The sequence below is a fragment of the Asterias amurensis genome, chromosome 2 (assembly GCF_032118995.1).
Source record: "Asterias amurensis chromosome 2, ASM3211899v1".
In the NCBI taxonomy this organism is placed as follows: domain Eukaryota; kingdom Metazoa; phylum Echinodermata; class Asteroidea; order Forcipulatida; family Asteriidae; genus Asterias; species Asterias amurensis.
In genome coordinates this window covers 9,372,163-9,394,504 of record NC_092649.1, presented here as the reverse complement: position 1 = coordinate 9,394,504, position 22,342 = coordinate 9,372,163, and the positions used below count along the sequence as shown (strand labels likewise).

The window sequence follows — 22,342 nt, the reverse complement described above, 5'->3', positions numbered from 1 at the left end:
ACGAGCCAAACAGCACTAGAAGTATGGTCGGTACACGCAAGTTAACATCAAATTTTGACACGTGCGTGCCCGTATGTGAAATTTTACGCGTTAGGCTTTTATTTTTAGCCTTAGTGCAGAGTGCTTTTTCATGGTACCGCTTAACAAAGAATTGTGCGCTTATGGTGCCCTGCGTAGCGCACAATTTTGTAGGCAGTGAACGGGAAAAAACAGCAGCACCACAAATTTCGACACTGAGCCCAATCCTATAGAGTTTTTCAGCAGAAACTTTTACTTATCTGCTTATCAAACTAAGCAGGGAATCATTCATGAAGTGTCGGTGTTGTTTTGGTATGTGGTATCCAGTAACTGCTTTAAACCAGATTTGTATGCACTAAGGAAATTTGCTAAGCATTAAAAAGTCTTGGACATCTATTGTTACTGGTGCCTTATATTGCTTATGGACCTTTATTCATCATTTTGTGTTTATACCCCCATCACATCAAATTCGTAGGCTTAGTGCAGGACACTAATAATGTGCGCGGCGAGGAGCGAGTGAGCTGGGTATTGCGATAGTGTGAATAACAACGTCTTGCACCAAGATTACGTTTTTCAGAGCGTAGTTAGAACGAGTTCGGTGTGACTGATGGGGGTATTAAAGACACTAGTCACTATTGGTTATTGTTGAAGACCAGTCTTCTCACTTGGTGTATCTCAACATATGCATAAAGTTACAAACCTGTGAAAATTTGGGCTCAATCGGTCGTCAAAGTTGCCAGATAATAACGAAAGAAAAAAACACCCTTGTCACACGAAGTTGTGTGCTTTCAAAAGCTTGATTTCAAAACCTCAAAATCTAAGTCGGAGGTCCCGAAATCAAGCTTGTGGATAATTACTTCTTTCTTAAAAACTGTGTTACTTCAGAGGGAGCCGTTTCTCGAAATGTTTTATACTATCAACATCTCCCCATTACTCGTTACCAAGTAAGATTTATGCTAATAATTATGCTCAGTAATTACCAACAGTGGCCCCTGCCTTTAACAACTTCATGAAATCAGGTCCAGCTTGTCAGATACCAGTTACAAATACATGTAGTCCATTGGTGTTTTCATTCAGATAGTTTATTGATTGTCCTTTCATTCTTTCAACAATTTTTGTTAACAATTGTTTGTTAATACATTATATTTATTTTGTATTATTGTTCTGTATCATTTATGAGGTGGACAGCCTCTTGGGCGCACATATTGCAAGAATTAACAACCTCTTCTTTTTGTTGGGGTTTTATACTTCATTTTGTACTTTACTTGCTTAAAAAGTCTCCTCCAGTCAATCTCTTATATACCTTTTTCCACCGTTGAAAACTATTTTGACATGTACTAACAAATTGAAAGCTTTGTACAGTTGTACGGAGCAAAATATGTTATGCTCTTCCATTTCAACTATAACAAATATTTTGATTAACTAATCTAGCCTATACATTCCCTCTCTTCATTGCATTAAAGGAACACGTTGCCTTGGATCGGACGAGTTGGTCTATAAAAAGCGGTTGTAACCGTTTGTTATAAAATGCATATGGTTGGAAAGATGTTTTAAAAGTAGAATACAATGATCCACACAAGCTTGCCTCGAAATTGCGTGGTTTTCCTTTTACTGTGCGAGTTAACACGGTCGGCCATTTATGGGAGTCAAAAACTTGACTCCCATAAATGGCCGACCGTGTTAGTCGACGAGGTAAAAGGAAAACCGTGCAATTTCGAGGCATGTTTATGTGGATCATTGTATTCTACTTTTACAACATCTTTCTACCCATAAGCATTATATAAAAAAAAACGGTTACGAACGCTTTACAAAGACCAACTCGACTGATCCAAGGCAATGTGTTCCTTTAACACTAGCCCAGCATACACTGTCAAATAATAACTGCTATTGCTTTGTAAACACCACTTCTCCATTTGCCCTGTTGGCTACCGACATATGTCCCACCTACTTGTTTATAATGCTCATATTTCTTCTGTGATATTAAATGTGAATAATGCATTTTAAAAAGTATTCATTTTTTTAGTCGGTTGGCTTACTCTACTGTTTACTTTACTGCTTACTTCACTGTTAATGTTTTATTCACCATAAACTTTTCGCTAAGGTTAGGGAAAGCTTGGTGATGGTTGTTCCCCATTGCGGATTACTCTGCTAAATACATGTACTTGTTGTATGTTACTAACATTGATCCATTTGAAAAACACAGATGCACATCATCTTAAACATCGATGACGGAAATGTCTCCAAAATCCTTGAAAATGTATTTCCATTTTACTTTTGTTCACAGCTCAAAGAAAGAAAATGGCAGCAACAACAACAGCCGCAGGCGCGTGCCAAGGTGGAATAGGCCTAGGGATAACACCAGACCCAGCAATCAGTTTTACAATCAGCAAGCCCAGTTTGAGCAGCAGCGCAGACGACAACAACAGCAGCTCAACCAACAACAACGGCAGCAGCAGCAGCAGCAGCAGCAGCAGCAGCAACAACAACAACTGCAGGAGGCCCTTTACCGACAAATTCAGCAACAGCAACAGCAGTTCTCATATCAGCTACAGAGACAGCAGCAGCAGCAGCAACAGCAACAGCAGCAGTGGTTCCAGCAGCCACAGCAGCGAAGTGCTGGCTGGGGCTGGAGGAGGTAGCTCAGCTACCCTGAGCATGGGTGGGGGGTAAGTAATCAATTAACAAGCTTCCTAAAAAGTTTTATTTTTATTTTTATTTTTTACAACCCAAAACACAAACCACAGATTTAAATTAAATTTACAAGATAAGGGGTCGATTTCACAAAGAGTTAGGACTAGTCCTAACTTAGGACTAGTCCTAGGAGATGTACACATTGCATGGATAGTCCTAAGTTAGGACGAGTAACTGGTCCTAACTCGAGATAAGACTAGTCCGAACTCTTTGTGAAATCCACCCCTGAGATGTTAAATTTGCATTGGGTATAAAGTTGCCCATACACCGGTGTGTGTTAGCACTGTATACTCGGTACTTTCCCGAGTCCTGTGAAAAAATATCACAGGCATGTTACTCGGGTGGGATTCGAACCCACGACCATGACCCTTGCCATTCTAGAGCAGTGTCTTACCAACTAGACGACTGAGGTTGCCCGGTATCTAGAGGCAGTTTGAATAATGGATAATAATCGGTGTTTGGGTAAAAAAACAAGGTTAATAAATTTACAAGGTCTGAAGATAATGATGGTAGACAGCTTCCCTTCAAAGATTACTTATTGAGGTGCTATAGTCTTTGAGAAATTAGTAAACAAGTACCAAAATAATCTTCGTCTCAGTGAGACAAAAATTCTTTTAGCATGTAAAAACTCATGAACCAGTTGTGGTATTATACCATAACATACTATAACTTGTTAATACGTTTTTACATGCTAAAACTGAGACGAAAATTATTGTTGTGACATTGTTTTACTCATTTCTCAAAAACTACAGCACCTCAGGAAGTAATATTTTAATGGAAGCTTTCTACTATCATTCTCTTCAAACTGTGTAAGTTTAATGTGAATCTGTGGGCCTTGTGTTTTGTGTGGGGAAAAAATGACATAGACCCTTTAAAGCTAATACTGCTAGAAGACTTCCCTTGAAATATTTGCTGAGGAGCTGAAGTTTTTGAGAAATAAATAAAACAATTTCACATAAAACAGATTTATGCGACTCTCCTGAAAACATAGTCACTTTTTTTCTCAAAAACTTGTCGACTGATGAACCTGAAACTTCTACTTGTAAATTATATTACATACGTCTTCATTCACAGTGAGTAGGGATTCATGGTATACTGTTGGTACACCTACATGTGTTCGTCTGTCCTTGTTGTCCTTCTTATATGCAGTGTTATAGTGTGTCAGTCGCTTAGGGTACAAAGGCCAAACTTGACCCAATCCTAAGTTTTGCCCTTCTGATTAATAATGTTGGCTACTGTTTATAACTGCCACTGTTAATATTATGAAACACCAGTTATGTATTTTATCATCTGAAGGCAATACCCAAATAAATGTTTTATTGAATTAAATTGGATTGAATCGAATCCGGAGGTTGCAGGTTTTAGTCCTGCTGTTGTAAATGTGTCTTCTTTTAAAGCCATTATACACTTTCGGTAAACAGTATTGTCCAAGTCCCACACTTCGTGTATCACAACTTATATATAAAATAACAATCCTGTGGAAATTTAGGCTCAATCGGACATCGGAGTCGGGAGAAAATAACGGGAAAACCCACTCCTGTTTTCGCGCGTTTCGCCGTGTCATGACATGTGTTTATAACAAATCCGTAATTCTCGCTAACGAGAATTTATATTGTTTTACCGTTTTCTCAAAAAGTAAAGCATTTCATGGACTAATATTTCAAGAGAAGTCTTTCACCATTACCTTCTGTAAACCCTGTAAATTATTTGTAAATCTGTGATTTTATTTTATTTTTTTCTGTACCGAAAGGGTCCAATGGCTTTAACCCTAGTTTAAGTTCAAAAATATTTAACCTTTTTCTATTTTATTATGTTCACTAGGGATCATCAGCCACAGCATATCAACACAATACCAGCATATCAGTTTTCGTCGCAGCTTGCATTAAACACCGTCCCTACAGCAGCCACTATGCCTATCATCAGAGTCAACACACCGGGGAGTTCACCTGTCCTCAACCAACATTACATCCCAGCCCAGCCAGCCACGTCCAAAGGTATGTTCAGAATATTGCAGCTCATGAAATTTATGAAGCATTTTGTTTCACCAAGCAAAGGCATTGTTCGCAATCATTGCATATGACGCCTTTTCATGTATTCTTAAATCTCTTGAAGTACTTCTACTCTTGGCATGGCTTGAATTTTGAAAATCAAAAATTGGAAAATGAATCATAGCACGGTATGTGTTTGTCATTGCAGCTACGATCTAGGGTAAAATTTATACTCAAGCCACAAATGTAAAAAGATACTTAAAAGTTGTTCTGGCTGTTCATAATTATTCACTCTAATTTAATAGTTGGGCAAAGTTTGGCTTAAAAAGACATTAGCCATGAGAATGGATGAGTTTACCTTTCCAAAAAAACCAATGATATATCATTTTAGTTGCAACTTGATCAGACAGCAATTGACCATGGTTATTTGTCGCTGTCATCTTACAGATTCCTGTTTGGTGTCTTGCTCCATCAACATATCACGTGACCCAAGAATTATGCGGAAGCACTCCCAAAGTGATCCCAGCAAGGCACCCCAGCAATCTGAACCGACAACTTCTGCTAGCCCATCGGCGACAACAATGCAAAAACAGTCTCAGTCCAGTCCTGCAGTGCATGCCACCAGCAGTGCGCCTGCACCGCCCAAGGAGAAGAGAACCAAGTCCATTCTCAAAGGGAGCCAAAGGCATTCAATAGACTCGTCAACTGAGAAGGAAAACTGCCAGAGTGGTCCCGCCGCCGAACAGGACAGTGCAACTGATGCATCCAAGAAGGTGAAAATAAGTCTGTTGGAGTATAAAGGCAAAGGAAGGCAGCCTGATACGCCTGGAACACAGGAGGTAGACCCTACCTTGGATGTCAGACAGATAGCTCTATCACCTTCATGTCCCAACATTCAGGTAACTGTCACCGGAGATACGAAGCGGACACTTTTGCTTGAGGAAGTCGACTGCGTTAAACCGAAGGAGGACGAAGAAACTCTTAAAAAAACCAAACATGATGTCGCAGTAAGCGACGAGGTAAGAAATCTTCCTCAGCGGGAAGAGAAGCTCCTCACAGTGCAGATCAGTAACGAGGGTGATTCAAGAGTGGTCGTCGACCGGAGTATCTCTCCACCACTTCAACCAAGCATGCTTCATAGAGACGTCAATGCCTTCTTAAGAGAACAACCGAACCTTGTGATTACCATGACCAGAGAAGACTCAGATGACGAAACAAACACTCTCTTAAAGCCCATTGAGAACTTTCCGAAGTTTGTAAATCATCAGTCGAATGGTGACGTGAACAGTTCTGTTCACCTCACAGGGACAAATGCTCCAGAGGTCAGCAAGAAACTCCAGATGAGTCTTGAAAACTCAGTCACTATTGCTCTTCTCGAGGTGGAGGACGCCATCTTCAATATTTCTGCAGACACCATCGCAGGCATCAAGACAAGGCAGAGTTTCCTCGGGGAGCATCTCGCCAAACTGTCGCCAACCTCAGTCAGTCGGAGACTGCAAGATATCAAGTTTGAACTCGATGCATTCTGGTCTGAGCTGCGCACACTGGATCTGCCAGAGTCTCTGCAAGTCACCGAGGCAGTGCCTTGCGATCCACGCTGTCTGTCCATCAAAAGAAAACCCTCTCAGAATGGAGAGGTCAACGGGGTTGATTTGACATCTCATACCATCAATGATATCATGATGGATGTTACATCCAAGATGATGTCTTGTTTAGAATCTGATACAGTTTCTAGAAAGAAACAAGAAAGGATGACGACTTGTTTCTCAACGCACCTTCCCAAGCTGGTCAAGCTAACTGGTGTTCTCGCAAGTCCTCGAAATTCACCTGAAAACCCGTATGCATGCTCAGATCAAATGGATGTGATGATATCTGGAATGAAACAAGACATCGAGAGAAAAGTTGATGATCTTTACTTCAGTGTGACTGACCAATGTAGTCCCATAGAAAAGGTCCAAAAGATGTCAGAAATGCCAGACTTTTCATCAAAACCCGATATCCCTTTGATTGTCCAACATTTATTAGCAGCAGCACGAGCTCAGTCCTGTAAAACCCAGGACACCTCAGGTGATATGACGTCCACTTTGTTCCCTGTTGAGGCTTGTGATACCAAAGTCACACACCCATCTACAGTAGATGAGACTACAGTTTCCCCTGTTGAGGCACGTGGTACCGAAGTCACATACCCATCTACAGTAGACGACAGTACAGTTTCCCCTGTTGAATTGCGTGATAACATATTCACATTTCCATCTAGAGTAGACTACAGTACAATTTTCCCTGTTGAGGCGCGTGATACCAAAGTCACACATCCATCTACAGAAAACTACAGTACAGTTTCCCCTGTTGAGGCACGTGAAACCAAAGTCACACTACCGTCTACAATAAACTACAGTATAGTTTCACCTGTTGAGGCACGTGGTACGAATGTCACTTACCCATCTTCAGTAAACTGCAGTACAGTTATCCCTGTTGAGGCGCATGATACCAAGGTCAAACACTCGTCTACAGTTAACTACAATACAGTTTCACCTGTTGAGGCGCGTGGTACCAAAGTCACTTACCCATCTACAGCAAACTACAGTACAGGTTTCTCTGTTGAGGCACATGATACCAAGGTCAAACACTCGTCTACAGTTAACTACAATACAGTTTCACCTGTTGAGGCGCGTGGTACCAAAGTCACATACCCATCTACAGCAAACTACAGTACAGGTTTCTCTGTTGAGGCACATGATACCAAGGTCAAACACCCGTCTATAGTAAACTCCAACGAAAACGACAGTCTTCCTCCGGAACCACCAACAAAAGAACCTGACACAAATACGAACAGCTGGAAACTTGTGGATAACAGGCCATTGACAAACCCCAAAAAGAACACTGAATTTCAACCTTCAAAAGTAGCAATTAGACTCAGTCCAGAGCGATCACCTGTAAGACATATCACTTCTTCGACCAAGATGAAGCGAAAAAATGCTGTCACCCCGTCGACCCCCGATAGCTGTAAATGGGGCAAGTTCACAATGAAGCTCTGGGGCAAGCGACCAAAGAAACCAGACAAGCCTGAGAAGGCGAAGACTTCAAACACAAACTCCCCCGAACTGTCGCCTGATACACCAGACACAAACCCATCAACGGATGCTCCTTTAGAAGACAACCAAGACACTACTGAGGCAACGACGAAAGAAGAACCAAGCGACACACAGACAGTTACGGAGAAGAAACTCAGCAGTGACGATGAAAAAGCAGTTGAAGACATGTGTGCAAAACTACTCGGAGAGGATAAGAAGAAAGAAAAGCCAGTCACTGGAACGGGAATTCCCACCCTTCTGAATCGAAGTACCAGTCATACTGCATCAGCTCCTAAGCGCCCGTATTCTAGTACACCAGCAACTTCGAGCAAAGAGAGCATTCCTCAAACGCAAACCACATGGCCAACAACAGTTCAGGCAAGCTCCCATAACACCGGAATCACTCAGCAGCAAGCCTACAACCCTGTTGCTGCGAATCAGAACACGACCAACCAGACATATCCGTACAGCCATCAAACTATGACACAACAGCAACCCTGTGTACCTCAGACCCAAAACACTGCGGGTTACATGCAGCATCAAACCCCAACTTACCAGTACAATAATGGCAGCCAAGGTTGTGTACCGTACCAGGGGTACCCCCAACAAACTCAAGGGAACTCAAACATGATGGCACAGCACGGGCAAGCAAGTCAAGGGTTTATGCAACAGGCACCGAACGCTGTACCCTTCGGCCCTCAGCAAAATGCAAATTGTGTCCAACAGCAGTATACCATGGGATATGGTTACAGCGGTAATCCCATGCAATCGGGTATGGGACCTGGACAGTATAACATAGGATATGGAACTCAAAACTGTGGAACCGGAATGACTGGCAATAACATGGGATATGGGTCTTCAGGTCAAATGACCAGCAACATGGGACCTGGACCTACCAACATGGGACCTGGACCTAACAACATAGGGCCTGGACCTAACAACATGGGACCTGGACTTAACATGGGACCTGGACCTAACAACATGGGACCTGGACCTAACAACATGGGACCTGGACCTAACAACATGGGACCTGGACCTAACAACATGGGACCTGGACCTAACAACATGGGACCTGGACCTAACAACATGGGAACTGGACCTAATAATATGGGACCTGGACCTATCAACATGGGACCTAGCTCAGCCAACATGGGACCTGGACCTAACAACATGGGATCTGGACCAAACAACATGGGACCCGGACCAAACAACATGGGACCCAGACCAAACAACATGGGACCTTGCCAAACCAACATGGGACCTTGCCAACCCAACATGGGACCTAGACCTTACACTCAAGGACCTATGAGACAGCAGCCTCCAGTACCAGGGATAGATAGTGAAGGTATAGTAAACTCTAACAATGGGATGCAATACAGTGCTGGACAGTATTCCAGTTACATGTATAACATGAATTTGTATGCATGCTACTCTCAGGTATATTATGCAAACCCATTTGAATACATGACAGCAGAACAGCCGGGCAGTATTGACAAACCCACAGTGGCTGCCTTTGATAACAATGAAATCCGTAGCATTGAAATTGGCAAAGAATCCCAAGCAGACCCAGAAGTGGAGACCAAACCAAATGATAATGAACAGAAAGATGAGTCAAAAATAATTAACAGTGACATTAAAGAAGACAAGACCAGAATGAAATTACAAGAATCTTCCACTTCCAAGGTAGAGATAGACAACGTCGACATAAAAGCTTGTTCAATCATGGCCACCGAAACTTCCTCAGAGTGTCGTGTAGAAAGTTTAAAGGTAACACATTGTCAGAAGAACTTGGACAAAACTGTGGTAGAAGTAGTGGCTGTAGGCTCCAAAAATACTTCCTGTAGCTTAACATTATTAGAACCAGTGAGACATGAACCAGAGGACTCTCCAGATAATATGATAGAACAATTTAATGTGGATGGTAAATGCAGCTGCAAGAATTCTGCAGTTGAAGGATCTAAACTGGATGTCAAGATGATTGCTCCTCCAGCGTCATCAAGAAAAGAAAACGGAAGCATTGAGTGGGCCATTTCTAGAGAACAGAACGATGATCGTGTTGATAATATGTCAGTATTGAATACGGTCTTCAGTTCTGAGGGAGAAGCTCTTACCGATGACTGCAACGATGTTGAGAAGATTGCCACCCCAGTATATTCCAGAAAAGAAAGTGGAAGCGTTGAGTCAGCCGTTCCTAGAGAACAGACTCATGATTGTGTTGATGATGATTTGTCGGTTGTAAGCATGGTCTTCAGTTCCGATGAACAGACAGTTACTGATGACTGGAGTGAGACCATTCTAGACAGTCGACAGGATGAGGAGGTAAATGTTACACCATCTCTTGATGAGTCCATCTCCTTCCTTCCGCAAGGGGTTGAACACGGAGTTATGACTAGCTTTCTTATTGAGGAGTTTTACAAGCCCAGATCAAGCTCCTGTGTTCTAGACAAACAAAACCATACATTATGTGCCAATGGAGATGACGGAAACGCAACTGGAGTTTTAAGTTCATCAAAAGAAACTGCTGATGGAGCTTTGCCAGTTGATATGACACCGTCGGATTCATTCACACACTTGAAAAGTCCAGAGGAAAATGACAGTTTTTGTAAATCTTCAGTTGATTATTTTCCAGGTAATCACAGAATGGAATTTGTGAGTTTCTATGGTAGTAATGATAAAGACTACTCAAAGCTAGATGCTAATGTGGATGAACAGAATGTCAAGTTGATTACTTCTCCGGCATTATCTCGAGAGAACAAAGCAACCAGCACATTGACCTCTCCTGGAGAGCAGAAAATTTTGGGTGTAGAGGATTCACCTTTAGTGAAGATGGTTTGCAGTCTCGAGGATGAAACTCTTACCAATGACTGCAACGATGTCAAGACGATTGCCTCCGAAGCATCTTCCAGAGAAGAAAATGGAAGCACTGAGATTACTGTTCCTAGAGAGCAGAACGACGATTGTGTTGACAATATGTCAGTACTGAGCATGGTCTTCAGTTCCGAGGAACAAACTCTTACGGATGACTGCAATGATGTCAAGATGATGCCTTTCCCATCATCTTCAAGAAAAGAAAATGGAAGCACGGAGTTTTCCGTTCGTAGAGAGCAGAATGAAAATTGTGTTGATGATATGTCTGTATTGAACATGGTCTTCAGTTCTGAGGGAGAAGTTCTTACTGACGACTGCAATGATATTGAGGTGATTAATTTCCCAGCATCTTCAATGAAAGAAACCGGAAGCGCCGAGACAGCCATTCCTAGAGAGCAGACTGATGATTGTGTTGATGATATGTCAGTATTGAATATGGTCTTTAGTTCCGAGGGAGAAGCTTTTAATGATGACTGCAATGATGTCAAGAAGATTGCCTCCCCAGCATCTTCAAAAAAAGAAAACGGAAGTCCCAAGTCTGCTGTTCCTAGAGAGCAGAACAATGATTGTGTTGATGATATGTCAGTATTGAGCATGGTTTTTAGTTCTGAAGAACAGACCCTTTCAGATGACTGCAACGATGTCGCGTTGATTGCCTCTCCAACATCTTCAAGAAATGAAAATGGAAGCACCAAGTCTGCCATTCCTAGAGAGCAGAACGATGATTGTGTTGATGATATACCAGTGTTGAGCATGTCTTTCATTTCAGAGAAACATTTAGTTACTGATGACTGCAACGATATCGAAATGACGCCTCTCCCTGGATTTTCAAGAAAAGAAAATGGAAGCACGAAGTCTGCTGTTCCTAGAGGGCAGAACGGTGATTTTTTTGGTGACATGCCAGTATTGAGCATGGCTTTCAGTTCCGATGAACAAACAGTCACTGATGACCGCAACGATATCGAGATGACTCCTCCCTGGGGATTTTCAAGAAAAGAAAATGAAAGCAACAAGTCTGCTGTTTTTAGAGGACTTAACGATAATTGTTTTGATGATATGCCAGTATTGAGTATGGCTTTCAGTTCCGATGAACAAACACTCACTGATGACCGCAACGATATCGATATGACTCCTCCCTCTGGATTTTCAAGAAAAGAAAATGGAAGCAACAAGTCGGCCGTTCCTAGAGGGCAGAACGACGATTGTTTTGATCATATGCCAGTATTGAGCATGGCTTTCAGTTCAGGGGAACAAACACTCACTGATGACTGCAACGATATCGAGATGACTCCTCCCCCAGGATTTCCAAGAAAAGAAATTGGAAGCAACAAGTCGGCCATTCCTAGAGGGCAGAACAATGATTGTTTTGATCATATGCCAGTATTGAGCATGGCTTTCAGTTCCGATGAACAAACACTAACTGATGACTGCAACGATATCGAGATGACTCCTCCCCCAGGATTTTTAAGAAAAGAAAAGAAAAGCACCAAGGCTGCTGTTCCTAGAGGGCAGAACGATGACTATGTTGATGATATGTCAGTACAGAGCATGGTCTTCAGTTCCGAGGAACAAACTCTTACCGATGACTGCAATGATGTCAAGATGATTCCTTTCCCAGCATCTTCAAAAAAAGAAAATGGAAGCGACAAAACAGCCGTTTCTAGAGAGGACAACGATGATTGTGTTGATGATATTTCAGTATTGAGCATGGTCGTCAGTTCCGAGGGAGAAGCTCTTACTGATGACTCAAGTGAGACCATTCAAGACAGTCAACAGAATGAGGAGGTGAGTGTTACACCATCGCTTAAAAAGTCTGTGTCTTTCCTTCCTAGTGGGGTCGAACACGGAGTTATGACCAGCTTTCTTGATGACGAGGTTAAAACGAACAAGCCCAGATTACTATCTTCTGATTTTGACAAGCAAACAAGCACATCGGGTGTGAATAAAGAAGAGGAAACTGGGAAAGAATGTGTAAGCTCAGAAAAAGGTAAAGAAACTGGTACGGTATCAACAGCGCCTTTGTCACGCTTAACTACTCAAAATTATTCCAGCAAGGAAAAGACTGACACTGGCAATACGAAGGCAAGTATTCCAAAAAGTAGGTTAGTTGATCATTGTTCAAGTAGTGGCAGAATGAATGCGGTGAGTACTTTCAGTAGAGACAAATGGAACGCCAAGGTACCTTTCCAAGTAAAACAGAGTAGAAGTCTTCCTATGAGAAGAGATGGAGCTGGCTCAAGACAAAAACCAAGACTTACTTTAGCAGAAGTATTTGGAGATGGAGATTCTGATTCGGAGGAATCTCCAAGCACTGTCCAGCTTCCTAAGAGCAATAAGAGATTCACTGCAGGCAAACGTCGGATTGAAATAGTTTTAAATAAAGGGCAGAACAAGAGTAGGCAAGGACAATCCAGGTCTGCTATCCCTTCCGTTCAGGAGATACCCGAAAGAAGCCATTGTGTGAAAAAAGGTGTATCAGAGACTTTGCGGCCATCAAAGTTGGCCGAAGAGAAGATATTCCAGACTCCAGCTTCTGAAGTGAACTTTGATGTCGTTGATGCAGATGAACGATCTAAGAAGCTTGTCAAGCAAGTGGTTACTTTTGTTCCCACACAAGATTTGCTCGTATGGAGATCCCCATTAATGCCTTCTGGTGATGAGTCTGGAGCAAAGTCAAATGAAGCATCTACCAGGGATAGTGCTTTCTCTGATGTCAAACAGGCAAACAAGGAAACCTCAGAAAGTTCTTTTGAAACGTCTTCTAAATTTGGAAAACGAGCTGACACAACATTCCTGGCAAGAAATATGATTGATTTGGGATCGCCAACTTTGTGGTCAACAGAATCCAGCCATCACTCTGTCAAGAAATGTTCAAGATCCAAGTCTAGAGATTCTCCCTACCGCCGAGTCCGCCCTTCCATTGTATCTCCAACAGTTACAGCTGTTAAATCTTCAAGTGTCTATTCCGACCAAGAACCATCTCCTGGACACTATATGAATCAACGGATTGTTCAAATTGTCTGTAAAAATGGGAATGGAAGCCCTTGTTCTGTAGATAGCCAAGGAAGTTACGGGGCAACACCTAAAGATTCCAACAAAGCATATGCGCCTTCCTATCCAAGCGCGGTTGCGTCGGTCTCTCCAAGGTCGATGCAAACTGGAAGTAAGGACAGCCCCAAAGAAGGAAGACCTCCATCTGCAAAACAGAAGCAGTCAACTAGTAGCCCCTATGGAGGGAAAAGTACTCCAACGCACCAGTTGGACGACCCCTCTCCTTCTCTACAAAATGCTGTATCTTCCTCCCGCCTTTCAGACAAGATGGAAAGCTCGATACTATACGAGAGAGATGGCGCAGTGTTACATAAGGAAACTGAAGTAGCAGTGAGACCCAAAACAAACATCGCCACAAGGAAAATATTCACTGTCTCCAAATCTGAGCAGAGTTGTATTTCTGAAAGACCTTCCGGTTATTTTGGTGAGAATCTCCTTGACAAGAGAACCAGTTTTCCTTCCAAAGAGAAGAACATGTTTTTTTACGCAAGCCCAGACACCCATCCAACAGCTTCAGGACAACGCCCCTCATCTGGTTTGGATAGCATTCCGTCGTTGTTTCAAGAAGACACTTCAAGTGGACAGCCTTGTGATCATCTGTTCTCGACAGCTCAGGAAGCCTCCCTTTATCACCTTCTCCGAAAGAGGAAGTTGGTTTTTGGGACGCCAGGTACAAGCTGCCATGATAAGTCAGCAACAACGAGCCCTCAAAGTGTAGGTTTGGAACCCACAGCAGCAGCAGACCTGTCTGTAGAAGGCAGCGCCACTACCACAGCACCACCCAGAACTCTAGCCATTCCCAAGCACTTCCAAATATACCAGATACAAGGAAGTTCTGGTACTTCTCGTAACACCAAGGTACACCATTGAATCTTTGTTGACATCACTTTTACCAAAGCATTGCATGTTAGCACAATTAACCTTGTTGTTTTGGTAAAAGAAATTGTTTGTGATTAAACCACTGTTACGTTCTTATTGATAAACACTAATAATTAACATAATCAGGCCTGGAATTCCATATCTAAAAGCTGACAGTTTGTCAACTGAGCTCAACTTTGTTCTTTGTGCGAAACAGAAAAAACAATGTTGAAATATTTGTGTCAATTAACATTTTGGATTTGAGCCGGCCGGCCTGCCACTGGGCAAGCTTGGTGGTCTAGCAGATGGCAAAGGTCATGGGTTCTAATCCAACCCAGGTCATATGCCCCAGGGACTCATGGGGGGGAGTACAGAATACAGTGCTTTGAAAATATGTGTCGTGTAGGATAAAACATAATCTTTTGTGGGATTGGACCAAGAGTGGCTTTATAGATCCTATGTAAAGTTGTAATTCCAGGCCCATCATGGTACTTTCATAAACGTCTCCGTAATGAAGGGTATGTGAAGTTGGCACTATCCATTGGTGGTTGGGCAGATCAACCCGAATCAACTTGTTGTACTCGGCTGTTCGCAACCATTCGTTGAGTTTAATTCCACTTGAATAATACAGTTGCTTCAAAGTTTGGAGCAGTTTTTGTTTCATTTTGAGCGGTTGCTTCAACATTTTGAGCTTTTTGAAATTGCACTGACTAACCACAAATAAATGTTATCATTTCTACGTTCTTTAACCAACTCATGTTTAAACAGAGGGATATGTGGAGCAGTTGAAAGCAGACACCCGTCATTCATAAATACCCGGGACAGTTTAGTCATAGGATCACGTGGTCACAATTAAACTTGCAATACAAACAGGATTAGCCAAGAATTCAACTTGAGCTGACCTTATTGAGAGAAAAGAGGGCGCTATTGGATGACTGCACATAGTGATTGCACATAGGGCACACAACTTAAGTTTGGGGCGCATATTTGACTCGGGCATGTTTGAAAGCTCCGAACTTGAGCAACTTGGCGCTCAACACGTACATTATATAGAAATTCAACGCAGACTCCAGGTGAGCTTAGACCAAGCTGTCGGATTTGTTCTTAAATTTTAAAGGTTCTTGTATGTTTTTAACGTAAGGCATTTGTGAATTGGAATCAATAAGTGGTGACTTAGTCTTAAACCTCCGTTTGTAACCTTGCAGGGTCATGGCTGTGCAAGAAACGACCAAGCCTTCCATTCTTGTTTGACCATGACCATGCCAGTTTTACACAAATGTTTAAAATCTCGCCACTGGTTTCTTATTCCCTTAATCCATCATCTCATATCTCGGTTTCCATTTTGCACTCATGTAGATGTTATAGCTCATTGTTTAATGTTGACCATTCACATTGACTCATTTGTCATGTTTTTCTGTTCAATTTTTAAAAGAGTTAAAACATTGATGAGTACACTGTAAACAGTGCAGGCAATGTTACTCCAACATTCAAGTCCAAAGTTGTTGTAGGATGTTGAAAAACAAACAACTAGGAACTGTTCAAATCGGGTATTATTCCGGGGGTCGATTTCAAAAAGAGAATGCAGTTGGGTCCACCCAGGTGTGCTTATCTGGGTGAGCCCCCGACAAGAGCTAATTGAACGCCAGTTTGGATTTTGTTTTCGTTTCAAGACAAAAAACTCAAATGGTTTTGTGTTTTAATGTCTTTAGTGGTCATATTCGTGCAATAGGCCTAAAAAACATTGACTTAGTGATTTGTTTAATGTGAACCATGGTTCAAGTCCCATCTAGAACTGGAACCTTGCATGTGGATTGGGTTTTCAGTCCCTACCTTGGACTTCACAGGTTTTCCAATTTGGGGCTTTTCTCCTACATCTTAAAACTGAACATTTCTTCTTGTTTTTACTATTCCTACTGTCATTTGGCATTAATTGTGCTGTTGGATGTGTAATCAAATAAATACATACATAATTGCAATTTAAATTTGACACAAACGCGCATGAATTTCAAAAGCGGAAATCATTAAATGTGGCATTTCTTGTATTCTGTGCTTATCTCTAAACAGAAGACTCTCCTAGCAGTAAGTAACATTTTAAAAAGCAACAATTGCGTTGACAATCCTCTTCCCCCTGCCTCCCCAAACTCCTGGCTTTGATGTATTGTTCTTTTAAAAACCCTGCTGTTTTCCTGTCTATAATTTCTTTAACCGACTCGGATTTCTGAATTTTCCAACCGTACTTAAAGACCCTCACCAATGTGAAAGATGATATTTGAACAGAACAAGTTTATGATACGATGACGATTGAGAGTATCATGTTTTCAAGCTTCAAACTGCTTCATAACAACATTACAACAATTGGCATTAATCATTTGATGTTGATAAAGTTGTGAAGACACCCCCCCCCCCCTTACCTACACCTATCAATATTGAAAAAAAAAAATTGGGATTGGAAGTTTCTCAAAATCAATTGATTTAGAAAAATCCTAAATCTGAGAATTATAGATGGGCATGTATTAATATGTTGTTGACTGGTTTTCCATCATAAAGCATGACCAGCAGTGTGTTGTAGCTTTGAGGAATGGCCGAATGTTTTGGTTTGCAACTGTAAAATTCCCACATTTTATTTTACTTCCAGTCAATTCGTTGCTTCATTTTTTATTTGACTTTTTAACTCTCTTGATTAACACAAATCTTGTTTGGTCAAAATGTGTTCATGAACTTATGGCGTATTGTGCGTTTGTCATTCGGAGCAATAAAAGGAATGTGTGCAACATTAGTAATGACTTTTTAAATGCATCCACGTTGATCTACAATTCTGGGAAACAGTTGTTTGGATCTGATCGGCAGCAAATTGCGCCACAGCACCTTGTACAACATTACATGGTGCTATCAGATTTAGGACTCATAATTCAAACTTAGTCCAACATCTTGCAGGAAATACTGTATGTTACAGCGCCAGTGGCGTCACTGCGCTATATAAGAAGCCACAGTTATTGTTATCAAACTAACTGTGGTCGTCAATTACCAGCTTCGTACATCACCCTTTCCTAGTTGTGGCCATTAATAATATAATAATAATAACTTTCGATTTATGTAGCGCCTAATAACTAACACTTAATTCTCTAAGCGCTTTACATTAGTGCCCATTACTTTTCTTTTCTTTTCTTTTGCTGAAGATATTATTTCATTAAAATTGAGCACTCCTATTTCTGTTTTCCCTTCCTGAACTTGCAGCTGGCCGTTGGCAAAACGAAGGTTTGAAAATTTGTTTGGTTTTTTTTTGTGAAATTTTGTTTTTTAGAGTTTGGGAAAATATTGTCGGTTTGTATTTGATGTGGTTGAGTGTCAGTTACAGTTTTAAGTATGGGTAGTTAAAAAAAAAATTGAATAAAGGTTTACGGCGTCTGGGTGTCTTTTTATTGCTAGCTTGGTTTTTATGGGTTCTATTGTTAATATGTAAAATCCTGTTTGACAACATTTTGTCTGGTTACTTTTTTCATTTATAACATGTTGGTTTTTTCTTCTTTTTTTTTGTTTGCAAGCAAGAATATTCTCTTAAAGTTATTATGCAGGATGGGTAGAGCCGACTGAATAATAACAGACGGTGTTAATGTTTTGTGTGATTAGCCATAATATACATAAAAGAAACAAACCTGTGAACAATTGGGCTTAATCCATTTTGTGAGTCCGGAGAATAGTATAACAAAATAATGCACAATTTTCATTATGTAAACACATTGTCCTTCATTTAGGTCTTGCATAAGACTATATTTAAAAGAATGTTACAGAATTGGTAAGAAACAAAAAGCATGATCACAGATTTACATAAAACTAACACGGTCTACTGATGATGATAGAAAACATCTCTTGAAATATTTCTGTCTGAAATGTCATATTTGATGAGAAATAAATAATCTAATTTCGCCTTCAGAGTTTATCGCTCAGTGAGCATTTTATTCATTTTCGTTTTGGCATCGACGCAATGCAAAATTTGTAATGCGTTTTACGCTATTCTCTCGTGACCCAGATGGCCGATAGATCTCGACCTTCGACAGGTTTGTCAGTTTATGTATATGATGGGTTACATCAAGTGCTAACACTGCCAGCAACTGTTTTGTTAGCAAAAAACAATAATGTAATGTTCCTTTAAAGGGTGTATGTACTTTTTGTAGGACAAAAAACACATTGTCCACAGATTTACACTAAACTTGCACAGTTTGAAGATAATGATAGTAGAAAGCTTCCCTGAAAATATTACGTGCTGAGGTGCTGTAGTTTTTGGGTAATGAGTAAAACAATGTCATGAAAATAATTTTCGTCTCATGAGACTAAACTTATTTTAAGCATTTACAAACGTATTTTCATTACATTGTTTTACTCATTTCTCAAAAACTACAGCACCTCAGTAAGTAATATTTGAAGGGAAGCTTTCCACTATCATTATCTTCAAACCCTGTAAGTTTAATGTAAATTTATGGCAATTTGAAAAAGTACCCAAATCCTTTAGAGAAAAAAGTGGTTCTACATGTAGTATGAACTTCATAGTCAGTAAGCCTTACGACTAAAATTCTACGTTGATCTTTTTAATTCTCACCAAACCTGTGTAGTACCTCATTGTTCTGCAACCAAGAGTTTGTCTCTCATTATCTTACATTTAATAGTTACACTAAAAATTCAATATTGTTTAAGTGATCAAAAAAGCGCTGACATTTTTCAGATGATCAATATTGTCAAAGCATTTTCAAGTGAAGTGAATTAGAGCAAACTACCAGGTTTTGCAGTCATGTCTTTCCACCTATTCATAGATTATATATGCACGCCTGTCTGTTGCATTTTTTCTTAATTCTTGTTATTCGATCTCGGGTTTGTACTTTGCAGTACTAAAAGCTGTTTTTTAATATAACCATCAAAAGGTGACTATTGTACTGTTTTGTACTTTGAGGGTGCACTATCAGTTTTCTGCATGCAAAAAGTTTCATTCATGAAATAGTTGTCTGAAATGATCTTTCCATACTGCATTCAAAAAAAATTACGTATAAATTATTTACAGCAATAGTTTGTACGGCCTAATGACAATAAATTGAGAAATTTATTTGTTACTAGTGTTGATTATCATTCATAAAGACGTTCAAAAGTGTATCATGAGTTCATCACAAATAATGACAACTGATTTTTTATTATTTTTCACCTCCCCACTACCAGGTCCAGCAAGCAGCTGGGCACCAGTATTCTAGATCAGGCAATCGAACAACAGACGATGCCGGCCCTTCCACTGCTGGCTCTTTCACGGACACACCACCTTCCCATTCAATCCGAGGGTCACTTCAAGTGAGCATCGAAGCGGGCTCGGTAACCAAGGGCAACTCTTCTTTTCCAGGCTGCCTGGGAAGAGAGTGGGTTAAGGGTGATTGGGAGACGGGAGAGTGTCGGGAAGAGCCGGCGGTGGACAAGCAGGGGAAGGCCTGGCTGGAGAAGGCCTCTCTGGAAGGAGCCTTGCTGGAGGCAGGGCAGGGCGGGAATGACGCTGAGTCCATGGGGATTGTGGTTCCGGATGTGACACTGCTGATGACCTGCTGTCCAGGTATAACTTTAAGTGATTTAAGAGATGTTAAATTTTCAGCGGGGATAAAGAATATTAATTTTGGTTTTAACCCATACATCGATGTGTGTTAGCATTGTATACTCGGTACTTTTCTGAGTCCTGTGAAAAAATATCACAGGCATGTTACTCGGGTGGGATTCGAACCCACGACCCTTGCAATTCTAGAGCAGTGTCTTACCAACTAGACTACCGAGGTTGCCCGGTAGCTAGAGGCAGTTCGAATCCTATGTTTTGGCAGCGGGTACCGCAACGATATAAGAGATACTAAATTAAGTGATTTGTTTTATTTTCTCCCCACTGTGTGACATAGACTAGAATTTTCAATTCAATTTCGAGAAAAAAGAATTCCATTGTCTCATTGTAGAGAAAATAAGTTTACAGAATTAATAAAAAAATGTTTAATTGATTAAATACATCCAAACTTTCTCACTAAGAGAAACTCTTTGTTGGGGTCGAGTGGTAATTAACATTCAGTTCAATCAATGAAAGGTATTTGAAATTTAATAACATTAATTTATTTCCAGTTAACTGTAGTTGTTCTTTGATTTTGTCTTTTTTTTTGATGGCCTTTATCTTTGTTATTAATGGGTACTTTTGTTTGTTAACAGATGAATTTAATACACTCTGCTCAAGGCTACTGCTAAGGTCCACCTCAAACGGGGACAAACGATGGAAGTTGTTGCTCGGATCCGAAGTTGTAGTAAAGTTGGATCAAGTTAGGTGAGTTTTCCACCCAGGGGTAAATGGGTACCTGAGAGGGCAGGAGATGGTTTTTGTGATTGATTTAGCCGAGTAGCGCACATTTGTTGCCCAGGCTGTATACTCCCCAGGGAGCTAAGATGGTTTAAGGAATGAATCAAGGCCCAGTGACCAGGGGTAATAATGTTGGAAGTGCTTTAAGACGCCCTTCGGTTGTAAAAAGCATTTTTTTTTTTTTTCTTTTTTTTTTTTTAATGGGTTACTTTTACTTTTACTATTATTATTTTAAGAAATGTGACAAGTTAAACAAGTCATATTACTTTGAAGAGAATCCTCTTAAACAATTTCATACTATCAACAGCTGCAGTGCTTCTCACAAAGTAAGTTTTTGCTGCTCTTAAATATTTGGACCCTTCCTTTAACCTTTGTTGAGGATTGTTGTTGTTGGTAAACAACAAACCTTCCCAACCTTTTAAGAGACGTTAAATTTGCATCAGGGATGAAGAATATTAATTTTGGTTTTACCCTTACACCGATGTGTGTTAGCACCGTCCCGAGTTCTGTGAACAAAATCACAGACATTACGCGGGTGGGATTCAAACCCACAACCTTTGCAATTCTAGAGCAGTGTCTTACAAACTAGACTACCGAGATTGCCCTGTAGCTAGAGGCATTTCGAATCCTATGTTTTGGCAGCGGTTACCCCCAACGATATTAAGAGATGTATAATTTGCATCGGGAATAAAGAATATTGGTTTTGGTTTCACCCTTTACATCGATGTGTATTAGCAATGTATACTTATCCGAGTTCTCCCCAACCTGTTGTTTATTTAGCACCAACGAACATGCGTTTGCCTCTTATGTAATTTACAGGCAGCTCTTACCCACGGAATCCCAGCTTGGTCAGCAGGCGTACCGAATCCTCAAGGTGTGTAGCACATACCATGGTCTCGGCATCGTGCAACTCTTACCGTGCCAAAACACGTACCATGGAGCTATGACGGTTCAGAGTCAGATTGACTACATTCACGAGTTGAGACGGGATGTGCCGAGCGCACAGCAGCCCCACTGTGTCTTCCTTTCTGGTAAGTACTCACGAGGTCTTCACAAGCTTCCTAAGAAGAAGTTGTGTGGAAAGAGATGGTATGTTTTTTGTTTTAACCACATCATGACGATATTTTCTTAAGAGATAACAGGTAAGGGTAAAGATTACAAATCCGGGTAGTAATGGCAACAGCAGCAGCAGTATACTTCATGTAGGCAACGAATGTGATTGCCTCCATGCCCCCTGGTCGACCTTGGCACCCTTAAAATGCTCCAGTTGAAATTTATAACTTCTTCATAGTGTGCCTTTCCTAGGAGAAAATGCCTCGGTGCCCTTGCCCTCTCAGAAACGAGGTTTATAGGCCAGTGATCAACCAATGGCAAGTTCAATAGTTATTGGTTACGACCGCGAAAAAACACACCCCTAGTGTAGAGAGTCACTTCAAGATAAA

At 40.9% G+C, this 22,342-nt stretch overlaps 1 protein-coding gene across 4 annotated transcripts in view; it reads left to right on the top strand.

The window, feature by feature from the left end:
• LOC139953854 (uncharacterized) overlaps positions 1-22,342 on the top strand; it is a 67,160-nt gene that overhangs the window by 39,195 nt on the left and 5,623 nt on the right. For 2 of the 4 annotated variants that reach the window (XM_071953461.1, XM_071953438.1), the window contains 7 exons: positions 2,303-2,684; positions 4,531-4,703; positions 5,145-14,545; positions 17,780-17,800; positions 19,748-20,126; positions 20,756-20,867; positions 21,720-21,931. In XM_071953461.1, the coding sequence (XP_071809562.1) occupies positions 2,303-2,684; positions 4,531-4,703; positions 5,145-14,545; positions 17,780-17,800; positions 19,748-20,126; positions 20,756-20,867; positions 21,720-21,931 (10,680 nt within the window). Of the gene's footprint in view, positions 1-2,302; positions 2,685-4,530; positions 4,704-5,144; positions 14,546-16,609; positions 16,625-17,779; positions 17,801-19,747; positions 20,127-20,755; positions 20,868-21,719; positions 21,932-22,342 lie in introns of all 4 variants that reach the window. The other 2 variants (XM_071953446.1, XM_071953454.1) reach the window with 2 other exon arrangements.